At 38.9% G+C, this 13517-nt stretch overlaps 1 protein-coding gene across 3 annotated transcripts in view; it reads right to left on the bottom strand.

Moving 5' to 3' along the window:
• Positions 1–13517, bottom strand: part of SHROOM2 (shroom family member 2) — a 140128-nt gene that overhangs the window by 38181 nt on the left and 88430 nt on the right. For 2 of the 3 annotated variants that reach the window (XM_060769933.2, XM_060769932.2), the window contains exon 3: positions 1047–1178. In XM_060769933.2, the coding sequence (XP_060625916.2) occupies positions 1047–1178 (132 nt within the window). Of the gene's footprint in view, positions 1–1046; positions 1179–5464; positions 5637–13517 lie in introns of those variants that run through there. The other variant, XM_060769934.2, reaches the window with a different exon arrangement.

Here is a 13517-nt window from a genome sequence, read left to right on the forward strand (position 1 = left end):
GTGGCCAATTAAAACATTCACACCTACCTCAAACAGACAAGAGTTCTTTCTCCCACCCTGGACATTCCACAGATATATAAACCGTATTTTCCTGGTTTCCAACAGACCTCACAACCTCTGAGGATGCCTGCCATAGATGCAGGTAAAATGTCAGGAGAGAATGCTTCTGGAACATGGCCATACAGCCGGAAAACTCACAACCCAACAAGACTTTATTTTAAACATTCAGTAGCACAGCTCTAAGAGTCATTTAGTTCTGTATGTGTGTGTGTTTCAGAATGATAGCCCACAGTATGCATGAGACCAAGGCAGCATAATCTAGTGGTTTGAGTGCTGAATGAAGAGTTTGAGAGAGCAGAGTTCAAATCCCCACTCAACCAAGGAAACCCACTAGACAAGTCATACTCTCACAGCCTCGGAGGAAGGCAAACACTCTGTGAATGTTATGTCTATGTGACAGAGAAAGCCTGTTGCTTCTTAAGCTAAGGTGGAACTTTTCCTTTACCGTCCAAGTTTTCAAACAAGTAATAATTACTGAGGAATGCTCAATGCTGGAAGAGGCAGTAATGTTCCCCACCCATTTCTGTAAATTGCTACATATTAGAACAGATGCAATTAGAAAAGGTAATTGTGTAATAGTTATTTCAAATGTATACAGGAAGAAAATGTATGTTAATGATAACAGCCTGTCTTAGAACAGCAGATTCAGTTTTTCTGTCTTATTAGCAAAGGAGTTGGATTTGGTACAAATGTAAACTTAATTACGAAACAGGCTTAAGACTCTTTAGTATTGATGCCTGAAGAAATGCCTAGAGCAATCAGGCCAACACTACCTGCAGATACTACTCCTCGCTGTATTTCTAGATCAGCATAGTTGAAAACAATACAAAGTACATATACTGGCAACTGTCATTAAGTCATCAATTCACACTAAAGTATCAACTTGAAAATAAAACCATATATTGCCAACAGGTTAAAGATAATAACAAAGTGAGAGATACATTTTAGATTCTTACCGTTGGAGCTAAAGTTTAACAGGAACTCACCTTGCATGATACCGAGAGTGCCAAGAAGCACAGACATTGGTCGCGGGAGGCCGTGACGTGGCCGTCTCAGGCTGAGTCTCTGTGAATTTGGTTGCATGCCAGGAGTGAGGGCGGCAGGCTAAGTCGTTCTTTCTGCAACAAGAAAGGTAAAATGTGTGCCTTCATTACTCATATTTTAAATCATGCTAGACAGAGAAAAAACCCACCAGCCTCAGATCTGATTAACAAATGCGGTATGACAGTATTGAACAGTGTCTGCCTCTTTGTTCTGCTTTGTTTAAAAAAGACACTCAGAATGCAGACAGTGAATCAATTACGACAAAGAACGCCTGAAGTGCTTTAAAAAACAAGGCAGATAAGTCAAATGTTTAACTACTTATTGAAAATCTTTGAAGTGCCTTAAATGATTTAACTTTGTAAACATGCATGGAAATATAAGGAGGAATGTTGTGTTTCTTGAGGTATTCGATACTTGACATTTTACAACCCAGACATCATAAGCACTTTCTCGAAGGCTGATAAAGTGTGATTTGCTCAAAGACATCCAGTAAGTTTTCATGGCTGAGCAAGGATTTGGAGCTTGGTCTCCCAGTATCCTAACCCAACACTCAAACTACTACCTCACATTAGCTTTCCTAGATTCTAAAACCTATGCCTGAATCCACCTGCTAATTCTAATTTAAATAGATCTATTGAATACATGAGATTTAAATAGGTGTTATTATACAATTAAGAGCCCCTGGTGGCACAGCGGGTTAAACTGCTGAGCTGCTGAACACAATGACCGAAAGGTTGGTGGTTTGAATCAGGGGAGCAGGGTGAGCTCCCACTGTTAGCCCCAGCTTCTGCCAACCTAGCAGTTTGAAAACATGCAAATGTGAGTAGATCAATAGGTACTGCTCCGGCAGGAAGGTAACAGTGCTCCATGCAGTCATGCTGGCCAGATGACCTTGGAGGCACCTACAAACAACACTGGCTCTTCGGCTTAGAAATGGAGATGAGAACCACCCCCACCCCATGCAGAGTCGGACACGACTAGACTTCATGTCAAGGGGAAACCTTTACCTTGTACCTTATTATACAATTTAACTATTGATGCCATAAGTGTACCCTAGATGGGACTAGCAATTATTATTTAGTCCATACTTTACTGATATGCTACAATGCTAGTTTTGACAAAGAACTGACAAAATTAGTAGACAAAGGGTCCCCAAACTAAGGCCTGTGGGTCGGAAGTGGGCCTCCAAGGCGATTTACCCAGGCCAGACCATAAATTTGAGTCTTAGGGTCGTCCCAAGTCTGAAATGACTTGGAGGCACACACGAACAACAATCCTAATTAATTTGACAATCTCATCAGACAAAAGCAGGTCCACACTTTCCACTGAAATCCTGGTAAGTTTATGAAGGTTAAAATGGCTCTTCATTATAAATATTGACTTTTTATTTGTTTTGCACTACAAATAAGATATGTGCAGTGTACATAGAAATTCATTTTTTTTCAAGCTATAGTTTGAGCAACCGTTCTTAAAAAGTACTATATTATAAAATGCTTAGTCGAACTTTGTTGACAGTGGTGTGGAAGGGGAAAATGAGAAAATACAGCTCCATATTTAAGGTTGTTTTTCCAGAACAGTAACATAATTCAGGATAATTGAGCAACCTTGCACACACTGGCAAATGGATGAGGAGATAATGAGACCCTCAAGTGTTCTTGCTGCTTTTGGCAGATTAGATTAAATGCAAAAGTAATTAGATAATGAATAAAATATTGCTAGGTGGGATACTTTCCTTCTTTTCTTTAGTAAGTCTCTGACTCCACAATTATTTGCAATTCTAAATACAAGCTATAGAGGTCGCATTTCAGTTAGCTGAAATCTTTCAGTTGGAACTTAGTGTTTTACCTATTGAACCAATTAAAGTCTAAAGCAGGTACACCAGTGGGACCAACTCACCTGTGAGTATCTCTGCATAAATATCCATAAATGCACTATACCAAGGTTACACATCCTCATGAAAAATATCGGTACTGCGCAACACAAGTCAAGACTGAAAAACATTGCACAAATGTTTGCAATCGCAATGGCACAACTATGTTGAATAATTTTGTGCATGAAACAAAGTTTCTGTACACTGAACCATCAGAAAGCAAAGGTGTCACTCACTACCTCAGCAACTCATTTTAACCATTTTGGATTTCGGAGTATTTTGGAATTTTAGACAAGGGATGCTCAATCCGTGTATATCATGAATTCTCAGAGCCTAGGGAAGACAACAAAATAACTGAAAACAATGTAAAACATGTATAATTTCAACCTCTTAAAAAACTGAAATGGGCCGGCTGCTCCAAGTTTAGCTCTGAATATGGATGGACAAGTACAATGTAGCAAAAGCTAAGAATGGAATCAGGCCTGTAACCAGGATTTTGTTTTGGGAGGGGCTGAGTTTGATTCGGGGGGGGGGGGCTGAGTCTGAGTGAAAGAGGGTCTACCCATGCATATGTTGATCAGATCATGATATGAATAAACATAACAGTTTAAATAATGTACCAGTAAGGCCTTCTCACGGACCACCCTGAGAATTTCGGGGGGGGGGGGGGCTGAAGCCCCTCAAGCCCACCCACCCCGCCAGCTACATGCCTGAATGGAATGTATATTTGAAGATTCAAGAAGGGTAGTGGAAAATTGTTGACTTCTCAGCTGTCCAGAACCATTGACAAGGTGGATTCGTCTCAAGCCACTGTCTTCCCCCCCCCCCCCCGCCAAGCTACCTCCAGTAGATGCTGAGGCTACATTTCCATACATCCAAGTCCTGTGCCCTCACCAACACGACACTGGCAAGATAGCAATCACTGCCAGTGTAGCTAACAATAGCATCATTCTGCTGGAGATCTAGAAGTCCCAAAGAGTGCATGCATCAATGGGCCCTTCCAGACAGGGCCTATATCTCAGGATGTGATCCCAGATTTTCTGTTTATTCCCAATTATCTGACAGTGGGGACTCATATAATCCAGTTTAAAGAAGAAAACTTGGGATCAGATCCTGGGTTATAAGACCTGTCTGGAAGGGCCCTGTGTGCATTGGTTACAAAATCCAATCCTGCTCCTCATCCCCTTCTGCCTGTACACATACTACATGGCTCTGAAATGGGGAAGAGGACAAAATCTGCTCTGAGGCTCATCCCCTCCTTCCAATCTGCAGGTGGGATGGGACAGTTGAGCAGTGATAGCTGACAATGGACGATCCATCTCTAGTTATGATAGCTGACAGTGAATGCGTATCTTAATTGGCTTCTTCATCTACTCCCTCCATTCCAAAGAGACACCCCCTCCCCACTACAAGATGTCTGCAGAGTTTTTAAAGACATTCACTCAGCAGGAAGAAACTGTTAAATTACTCACTGTTCCCTGCAGGAACAAACCATTTAAACAAGTACATCCCTACCAAGTAGAATCTGCATGAGGTTATACTGCCTGGGTAGTCATTCAACCTTTATAAGAGCACTCCTGCCTCCAAAACATCCCCAAAACACATGTGACACAATGTTCCTTCAATTGTCGTACAGTACTCAAGTTGCTGCTGACAACTGCACATGGAAACCTACTTCCATAAATCCAGGAACAAATGTGTCAGCTTCTACAAACAAATGGTGCAACTAACATACAAGATGTATCATATAAAATTTGCTTCTACATAGATATATTGAATAGTGCCATTGGAGCCCAAACTTTGGTTCTGCGGGTTTTAGAACCTCCAACTCCCAGAAGCTCCAGCCATTTTATCCAATGGTCAAATTTTCTGGAAGCTGAAATCTGAAACCCCCGGAGAATTAAAGTTTGGGATCCACTTATGTAAATGGCAGCACTCAACACATCTATGTAGAAGCAAATGCCACAAAGTTGAATCAACACCTTGATAAATGAGAACTGCAAGATTGCACCTTTAGTCCAGTTCCAAGAAGAACTGTAAATATTTTAGGCTACAGTGTGACAACTACCTGTAATATTAACTATGCATTGCGTAAGGAAACTAAATTTTTATTGTGTCAGAAGCAATTTGAGAAACTGCAAGTCACTTCTGGTGTGAAAGAATTGGCTGCCTGCAGGAATGTTGGCCAGGGGATGCCCGGATGTTTTACCATCCTGTGGGAGGCTTCTCTCCTGTCTCCGCATGGGAAGCTGGAATTGATAGACAGGAGTGCACCCCGTATCATGATTTCTAACCACCGACCTTCAGGTCAGCAGTTCAGCAGTACACGGGGTTTAACCCATTGCGCCACCGCGGCTCCTAACAAACTATACATAATGGTAAGAGAAATACAAAGCTGCAGAACAACTGCAAACCATGACACTTATTAGGAAAAAACGAACATTAGGAAAAGGCAAAGGAAACACTGTCTTGTGAAACCAACAAGCATACCTCATGGAACTTCTCAAGATCTTCATAAGATAGCTCCTAGCCACATGAACATCGGTTTCAGACGGCATTTTCTGGTTTACAATATCCACCACCATATTCATCTTCCAAAGCAGTCAGGCAAGCAGAGGGACACAGCAGACCAGGGGTTCTCAAACTTTTCCACAGTAAGTCCCACCCATGTTAGGGAAATAAATAATACTGGTGTATATGAATTAACTTACAGCACCTGCTTTCATCTTATGATTGAGGGGAAACATTCCAAAAGGGACAGAAAGAGAAAATGGTCACGAGAACCCTCAGCTTAGCCTTCCCCAAGCAGGTCTCCTCCATATGAGGCGGACAACAGCTGGCACTACGGTACAGCTGGCATTATCCATAGGGATTGGAGAACTGTCACAGAGAAACTGATGTAGCTTAAATCTGACTAAAGAGAGGAATTTGCCTGGACGTATTTGAAAAGCAAAGGATTGGAAACAACATAAAGCAGAAAGAAGAGATGCGGGAGTTTGGATTCTTTGGTTTAGCTGTATTGTGTCACAACACTAATGGACACAATTTGTTGGTCACAATAAATAGTCCAAAGAGTGAACACATTTGTTTTCTAAATAAATCTGATCCCCTTTTTTGCTCATGATTTCTTATTTCTCCCTGTGGAGACCACTTATAAATAAAACTACCCAAGACTTAAATTAATCCCAACTCTCCTGGAGCTAATAAACAAAAGTCTGAAAAGAGAAAGAGCAAGATATTAGCACATGAGAAATATTTTGCAGGCAACCAGAGCTGTTAGTATCTAATACTATTCTGTTATATTAAGTGTGACAGAATGAGAACACTTGAACCAATAAGCCAGAAGGCATCTCTATCATACGACTCTTCTTTTAAGTGTTCCTAATATGGCGGTCCAATGTACCAGTTACAACTTCTGGCAACAGGAAAATGTGTCTCAAGATCTAAAAGGACAGGGAAACTAAAGATATTTCTCTGTGTGTTTTTACTCTGAATGGATCACACCTCATATTATATCTCAGATCCAATCTCAGATTATCTGCTTATTCCAGAATGTCTGGCAGTGGAGACTCGGTCCCTTCCACACCGCCATATAACCCAGAATATCAAGGCAGAAAATCCCACAATATCTGCTTTGAACTGGATTACCTGAGTTCACACTGCCATATATTCCAGTTCAAAGCAGAAAATGTGGGATTTTATTCAGCTGTGTGGAAGGGGCCTGAAACACCAGCATTTCTCAAATGTGCAATCTAAACAGCACATGCGGCCATGAGGTTCCCACTCAGGTAATTTCCTCCCTAAAATGTCTTTTTCAAATCTAGTGCAGAGGACATGACTCTCCAAAATCCCATGGTGGGAGGGGTATGAGTCCCAAATCTGGAGCAATTTGCCAAAGCAATTTCATACAAATATTGCATGTTTATGGGAGACCATCTGGCATGACTTTCTCCCCCACTAAAAAATTCATTGTAATTTGCAAATCCCCCCAAGTATTTGGCAAAATGGCATATTGCCAAAAACAGATAAACAATAAATATTTCCCCTTTGAAAACTGAAATCCAACAATTCTATTCTGCTTCACAACCAGCTATTTCAGAGTTATTTGCAATATTTATGCTTAAATTTTCTTACATGGAAAACTAAACATGAAAACTAGTTGCTAAAGTTGCATGCAAGTAATCATATTTAAGAACTGTGAGCAGAGCAGCTAGGAGTCTTCCAGGTATTTGCTGATTTGGAAATTCAAGTATTCCTCATCTCTGGTTATGTTGCTTTAGGATGACGGCAGAAGTGCCCCCCCACTGCCCCCCCCCCCCAAAAAAAAACCTGGAGGGCTGTACTTTTCTCAGTTCTGTGCAGAGGCTGAATCCAACTGCTAGACAACACTGGTTGACTCAAGTTTGGAATGAGTTAACATTTATGTAAATTCCATTGGTTCATTTGGTTTACACTATTTGGCTTTGAGTCCTAGAAGTGCCAACACCAGCGAGAATTAATAAATTTAAGTGTAATGTTATATATTTTTTAAAAGACATTGCAGATTGAACACAAGGTGGGTTTGTTAAAAAAAGCTTGGCATACCCAGAATAAAAGGGCACACTATCCAATTTTCATCACCCCAGAGCTCAGCATCACACCAAAGCCTCGGACTGGAGAAGTAAGCCCAGCTTACATTCTGAGAATCACAAGTAGAAGAAAATTCAAATGAACTTGCAAACATTTTCCAGATATATGTACAAATTTCAAGTGGCTTTGGTAACATGGTTGGCCAAACTGATTTTAATCTGACATAGCAGTCAGTTATTATATTACATAGGCAATTATCAGTGCAAAAACAATTTAGAAAACAGTATAGAAAAGAAAGCATCTGTCAACAAACACAAGGGCAGAGCGAAAATTCAGCACTGTTCCTCTTACTCATTTATTATCTACCCACCACATTCTAAGTAGTTGCTGTCCCTATTTAAAGTGAATTTCCTCCCTCTACTGGCCAGTGTAAACTTATTCATCACACAGTAAGAATGGATGGATTTTGAAAATGGCAAGTTGCATTTTTTAAATTAAAAATCAGAAAGAAATGGTAATTAGCAAATAATTTAGGTAACGAATAGGAAAAGTGTATGAAATAGATTTAATGTAAGTGACAGAAACAGAGCTTATATAGTTTTGGGTTACAGTTTTCCAGGCTGTATGGCCATGTTCCAGAGGCATTTTCTCTTGACATTTCACCCACATCTATGACAGGCATCCTCAGAGGTTGTGATCCATTGGAAACTAGGCAAGTGAGGTTTATATATCTGTGGAATGTCCAGGGTGGGAGAAGGAACTCTTGTCTGCTTGAGGCAAGTGTGAATGTTGCAATTGGCCATCTTGATTAGCATTTAATGGCCTTGCAGCTTCAAAGGCTGGCTAGTTGCAGCCTGGGGGCATCCTTTGTTATGAGGTGTTATCTGGCCCTGATTGATTGAACTTGGCCATACAGCCCGGAAAACTCACAGCAACTCAGTGACTCTGGCCATGAAAGCCTTTGACAACACTTATATAGTAGCTATTTTGATGAAAACAAGAATTCATCAGAAGATTAAATTAATAAACTTATAAAAATGTGTGTATATGTAAAAGTAAGTGAAAATCAATTTATAATATCCACTATCATGTATGGGCCACTTTGCTTTAGAGATACTATTTGATTCACAGGGTACTTGTAGCTGATTATATTTGTTAATATCTGAGTCCTTAGGAAGGTTTTGAATTCCTGCCTCTGATTTACACATTGCTGGAAAATAATATCAGTTGAATAATGACTGATGTTTATTTTTCTAATGTGTTGTAAATGTTAGGCAGGTATTAATGAAATGAATTACTTTGTGGCTTCTGTTGGATTATTGCAAGATCATACCAAAATGTGTTTTTTTTTAATCATTTTTATTAAAGTTTTCATTATCAATACATCGATTGGGTGTTAATCATCGATACATTACTTAGATCTTAATAATAAAAATAAAAGAAAACCAGGGAAGGGGAGGTAGGGGGGTGGGTTGGGGGTACGGATTAGGGGGGGGGGGGCGGAAAAGACACCTTTCTACAGAATGGGGGTGGTAAAGGGAGGTTGGAGGGGGGGTGTGTGGATACCCTAATCTATCAGAAAAGGCGGCAGGGAAGTTGGGGGAGGATGTGCACGTGGTTGGGATGTGGGACGTGGAGTATGTTAGTATTTTAAATTCCCTTTTATTTACTCATTGCATCCCCATATTTGGTTAGTACTTGTATTGTCTTCTAAGTTGTTCTGCAATCTTTTGCTTATTTTCTTCCTGTTCTGTATGTATCTTTAATTATTCTCTAGATAATTTCTGATGGGAGACCAGTCTGTTTTGTTTGCGCTTACCGTTGGTTTTGTTCTTAGGTGTTGTGTTAATATGTCCATATTTCTTATTTCCATTAGTTTTAATCTCCAATCTTCTAATTTAGGGATTTCTTCGTTCTTCCATTTACTTGCTAATACTAATCTTGCCGCTGTAGCCATGTGGAATAGGAGTTTGTCAGTGTTCTTATCGGTCTCGAAGTCCAGGATTCCTAATAGATAATATTCAGCCTTCTTTTCTATTTGTAGTTCCAATATATTGGTTATTATTCGATGTACCTCTGTCCAAAACTTTTTAACCTTCTCGCATGTCCACCAAAGGTGTAGGAAAGTGCCCCTCTTCTCCTTGCACTTCCAACACCTTTCATCAATTTTTTTAATAATATTTGGCTAATTTATTTGGAGTTAGATACCATTGGAACATCATCTTTATCCAATTCTCTTTGAGGCTGTAGGAGTTAATCCATCTTAATTTTACCTTCCAAATTTTTTCCCATTCCATTTTGTCTATGGTATGTCCCAGGGTGTCTGTCCATTTTGTGATGTAACTGTCGATGTTGTTTTTATCTGATTTCCAACTCAATAGTATTTTGTACAATTTCGTAATTCCTTTTCTCTTTGTAGCCATTATTCTCTCCCATTGTTTTTCTTTATCATCGAAACCCTCCTTCTTATCCTTGTTAAATGCTTCTATTAATTGTCTGTGCTGGAACCATGTGATTTCACCGTATGTTGATTTTATCTCTTCTAGCGTTTTGAGCTTGTGGCCTTCCCTATCTTTCTTTAATATATCTTTATATCTGGGCCATTGTTCCCATCCTAGCTCTCTCCTTTGGGTTGCCTCTAGTGGAGAAATCCACATAGGGGTTCTTTGGTGAAATTTGTTCTTATATTTTTCCCAAATTTTGATGAGTGATGACCTTACAAAGTGGTTGCCAAAAATTTTTTCGATTCTCCTCTTATTGTACCATAAGTACGCGTGCCAACCACTACGTAGGTCGTATCCTTCTAGCGTTAGAATTTTTTGATTGTTTATGTTGGCCCATTCCTTAACCCAGTTCAGTCCACTAGCATCATGATATAATTGTAAGTCTGGTAGTCCCAGTCCGCCTTTTTCTTTATTTTCAGTTATACTTGCAAATTTAATTCTTGGTTTTTTCCCACACCATATGAATTTTGATAACTCTTTGTTCCAATTCTTAATTATTTTAGTGTTTCTAATTATCGGAATGGCCTGGAAGAGGAAGAGGAGCTTCGGTAATATCATCATCTTAATAGCTGATATTCTGCCCAGCATGGAGAGGTTTTGGTGTTTCCATTTTTCTATGTCGTTCTTTATATCTTTCCACTTTGTCTCGTAGTTGTTCTTAAGCAGGTGGGAATTCTTTGCTGTCATAGTTATGCCGAGGTATTTAATTTTTTCTACTACTTGGATCCCGCTCTTTTCTTCAAGTATTTTCTGTTTTTCTTTAGTGATATTTTTTGTTAACCATTTTGTTTTCTTCTTATTTATCTTTAATCCTGCCAAATTTCCGAATTCTTCAATTTTGTTTATCCATAATTCATAGTTTTCGATAGGGTCTTCAATAATGCATATTATATCGTCCGCAAATGCTCTAAGCTTATACGAGTATTTCCTGATTCTTGTTCCTTTAAGTCTATTATCTTTTCGTATACTATTCAATAGAACCTCTAGGGACATTATGAAGAGCAGCGGCGATAAAGGACACCCTTGTCACGTTCCTTTTGAGATTTGAATGTTGTTTGTGGTGTTTTCGTTTACACTTATTTTTGCTTCTTGTAAGTTATAAATTGACTCTATTGAATTTATGAAATGGTACCCCATGTCTAATTCCTTTGTGAGTTCTAAGAAGAAATCCCAACTAATCCGATCAAAAGCCTTTTCGGCGTCCAATGCCAGTAGTGCACATTCCTTGTCTATGTTTTTGTCATAGTACTCAATAATATTTACTACTGTTCTGATGTTGTCCTTTATTTGGCGATGGGGCAGGAATCCTGCTTGTTCTTCTTGGATCCAATCAACGAGGAAACCTTTTAGCCTTTCGGCGATTATACTTGCATAAATTTTGTAGTCCACGTTGAGCAGAGATATTGGGCGGAAGTTTTTTACGTCTGTTTTTTCTGTTCCTTCTTTGTGAATCATAATGATTTTTGCTTGTCTCCACGTTTTTGGTATTTGTTTCGTTTCTAGTGCCTGGTTCATCAGTCTTTTCATTTTGGGTACTAATTCTGTTTCAAACGTTTTGTAATACATGGCCGTAAAGCCGTCTGGTCCCGGGGTTTTAGAGACGTCCATCTTCTTTATTGCATTTTGAATTTCTTGGTTTGTTATTTCTTTGTTTAGGTTTTCTCTATGTTTTTCCGATATTTTATCAAGCTTTTGTTTGCCTAGATATTCCGTAATTTCATTCATCCGGGATTCTTCTCTTGAGTATAATTTGCTATAATATTCATTGAACTGATTTATTATATCTTTGTCTTTTGTATATTCCCTTTTCTCATTAATGATCTTTGTGATATATTGTTTTTGTTTCTTTTTCCCAATCTTCCTTGCCAGCCATGCTCCAATTTTGTTGGCATTATAAAAATGTGTTTGTCTCATGAATTTTAATTTTTTTGCCATTATTTCTGTTTCCAGCTCAATTCTCATTTTTTGGAGTTTCTTTATTTCGTAAATCAGTTTTGTATTTTTTGGATTTTGTTTCAATTTGCCTTCTGCTTCATCCAATTGCTTTGAAATGTTCTGCATCCGTTCATTTCTTTTCTTGTTTCTTATTGCCATCTGTTGTATGCATATTCCTCTTATCACTGCCTTCCCCGCGTCCCATACTGTTTGCAATGCTACATCTTCTGTTTCGTTGGTTTGGAAATAATTAATTAGATGCTTCCTGATTATTTGTTGTGATTCTTGGTCTTTTAATAGTACATCGTTCAATCGCCAGGTGCCTTGTCTTCGTGTTTGGTTATAAATTATCTCAATTGGGCTGTGGTCTGAATCTTTTCTGGTTAATATTTCTATTCGATCTATTTTTGATGTTAATGAGTGGGAGCACCAAACCATGTCTATACGAGACCAGCTTCTGTGTCTTCCCGAGAAGAAAGTGAAGTCGTGCTCGCCTGGGTGATGAATTCTCCATGCATCTGATAAATTGAGTTCTTCCAACAGTTTTTTTCATATTCTGGGGTAGTAGATTTGTACTTGTAGTTTTCGATCTTTTATCCTCCGATTTCCTATCGTCTTTACCATTTATTATTCCATTGTAGTCGCCCATTATTATTAGGTGGTCAAATTCTTCTTCTTGGATTAGGCTTTTAAGTTTTTTTGTGAATTTGGCTTTAGGCCCGTTTGGCGCGTATATATTGCACACTAAAGTTTTTTGGTTGTCCACTGTTAATTTCACACCTATTATCCTCCCTTCTTCGTCTTTAAATACTTGATGTGGGTCTAATTCTGGGTTAACATATAGCACCACCCCCCTTTTCTTCTCCTGGGCCAATGAGTAAAATTCTGTACCTAGTTTTTTATCAATTAAATGTGTAGAATGCTTTTGTGTTATATGTATTTCTTGCAGTGCAATTAAATCGTACCTCCCTTGTTTAATTCTGTTGAATACTCTTCTTCTCTTGTTTGGTGAGTTCAGCCCGTTGATGTTTTGGTTATAACACTTGATTGTTCTTTCCATCGTCATCTGGTTTTTCTGGAATCTTTCCTAATGTTGGTATTGATGTCAGTGTGGATGTGCCTGGGGTTTCCTCCGGCTTCTCTGGTGATTCTGTTCTGCTTCTTTTTACTTGCATCTTTTGTCCTGGTATATAATGATATTCTTGTTCTTCCTTGTTCTTTTTTAACGTTCTCAAGAAGTCTGATGCTTTCTCCTCTGAGGTTATCCAGACCTTCTCGTTATTGTATGTAGCCATTAGGCCTTCACCTTTTTCCCACCTAAATCTGATGTGTTGTCTCTTAAGTTCATCCGCTAGATCTTTGTACTTTTTCCTCTTCTGTAAAGTTAAATGCGTGTGTTCTTTTAAGATGATTATTTTTTTGTCTTTATAATATGGTGGGGATTTAGCACTCCTCTTAAGGATTTCGTCCCGAATGTGTTTTCTGCTGAACTGCACTATTACGTCTCTTACCACTTTATGTTTCTTTGCATATCT

This window comes from Anolis sagrei, chromosome 3 (genome assembly GCF_037176765.1).
Source record: "Anolis sagrei isolate rAnoSag1 chromosome 3, rAnoSag1.mat, whole genome shotgun sequence".
NCBI classification, from domain to species: Eukaryota; Metazoa; Chordata; class Lepidosauria; order Squamata; family Dactyloidae; genus Anolis; species Anolis sagrei.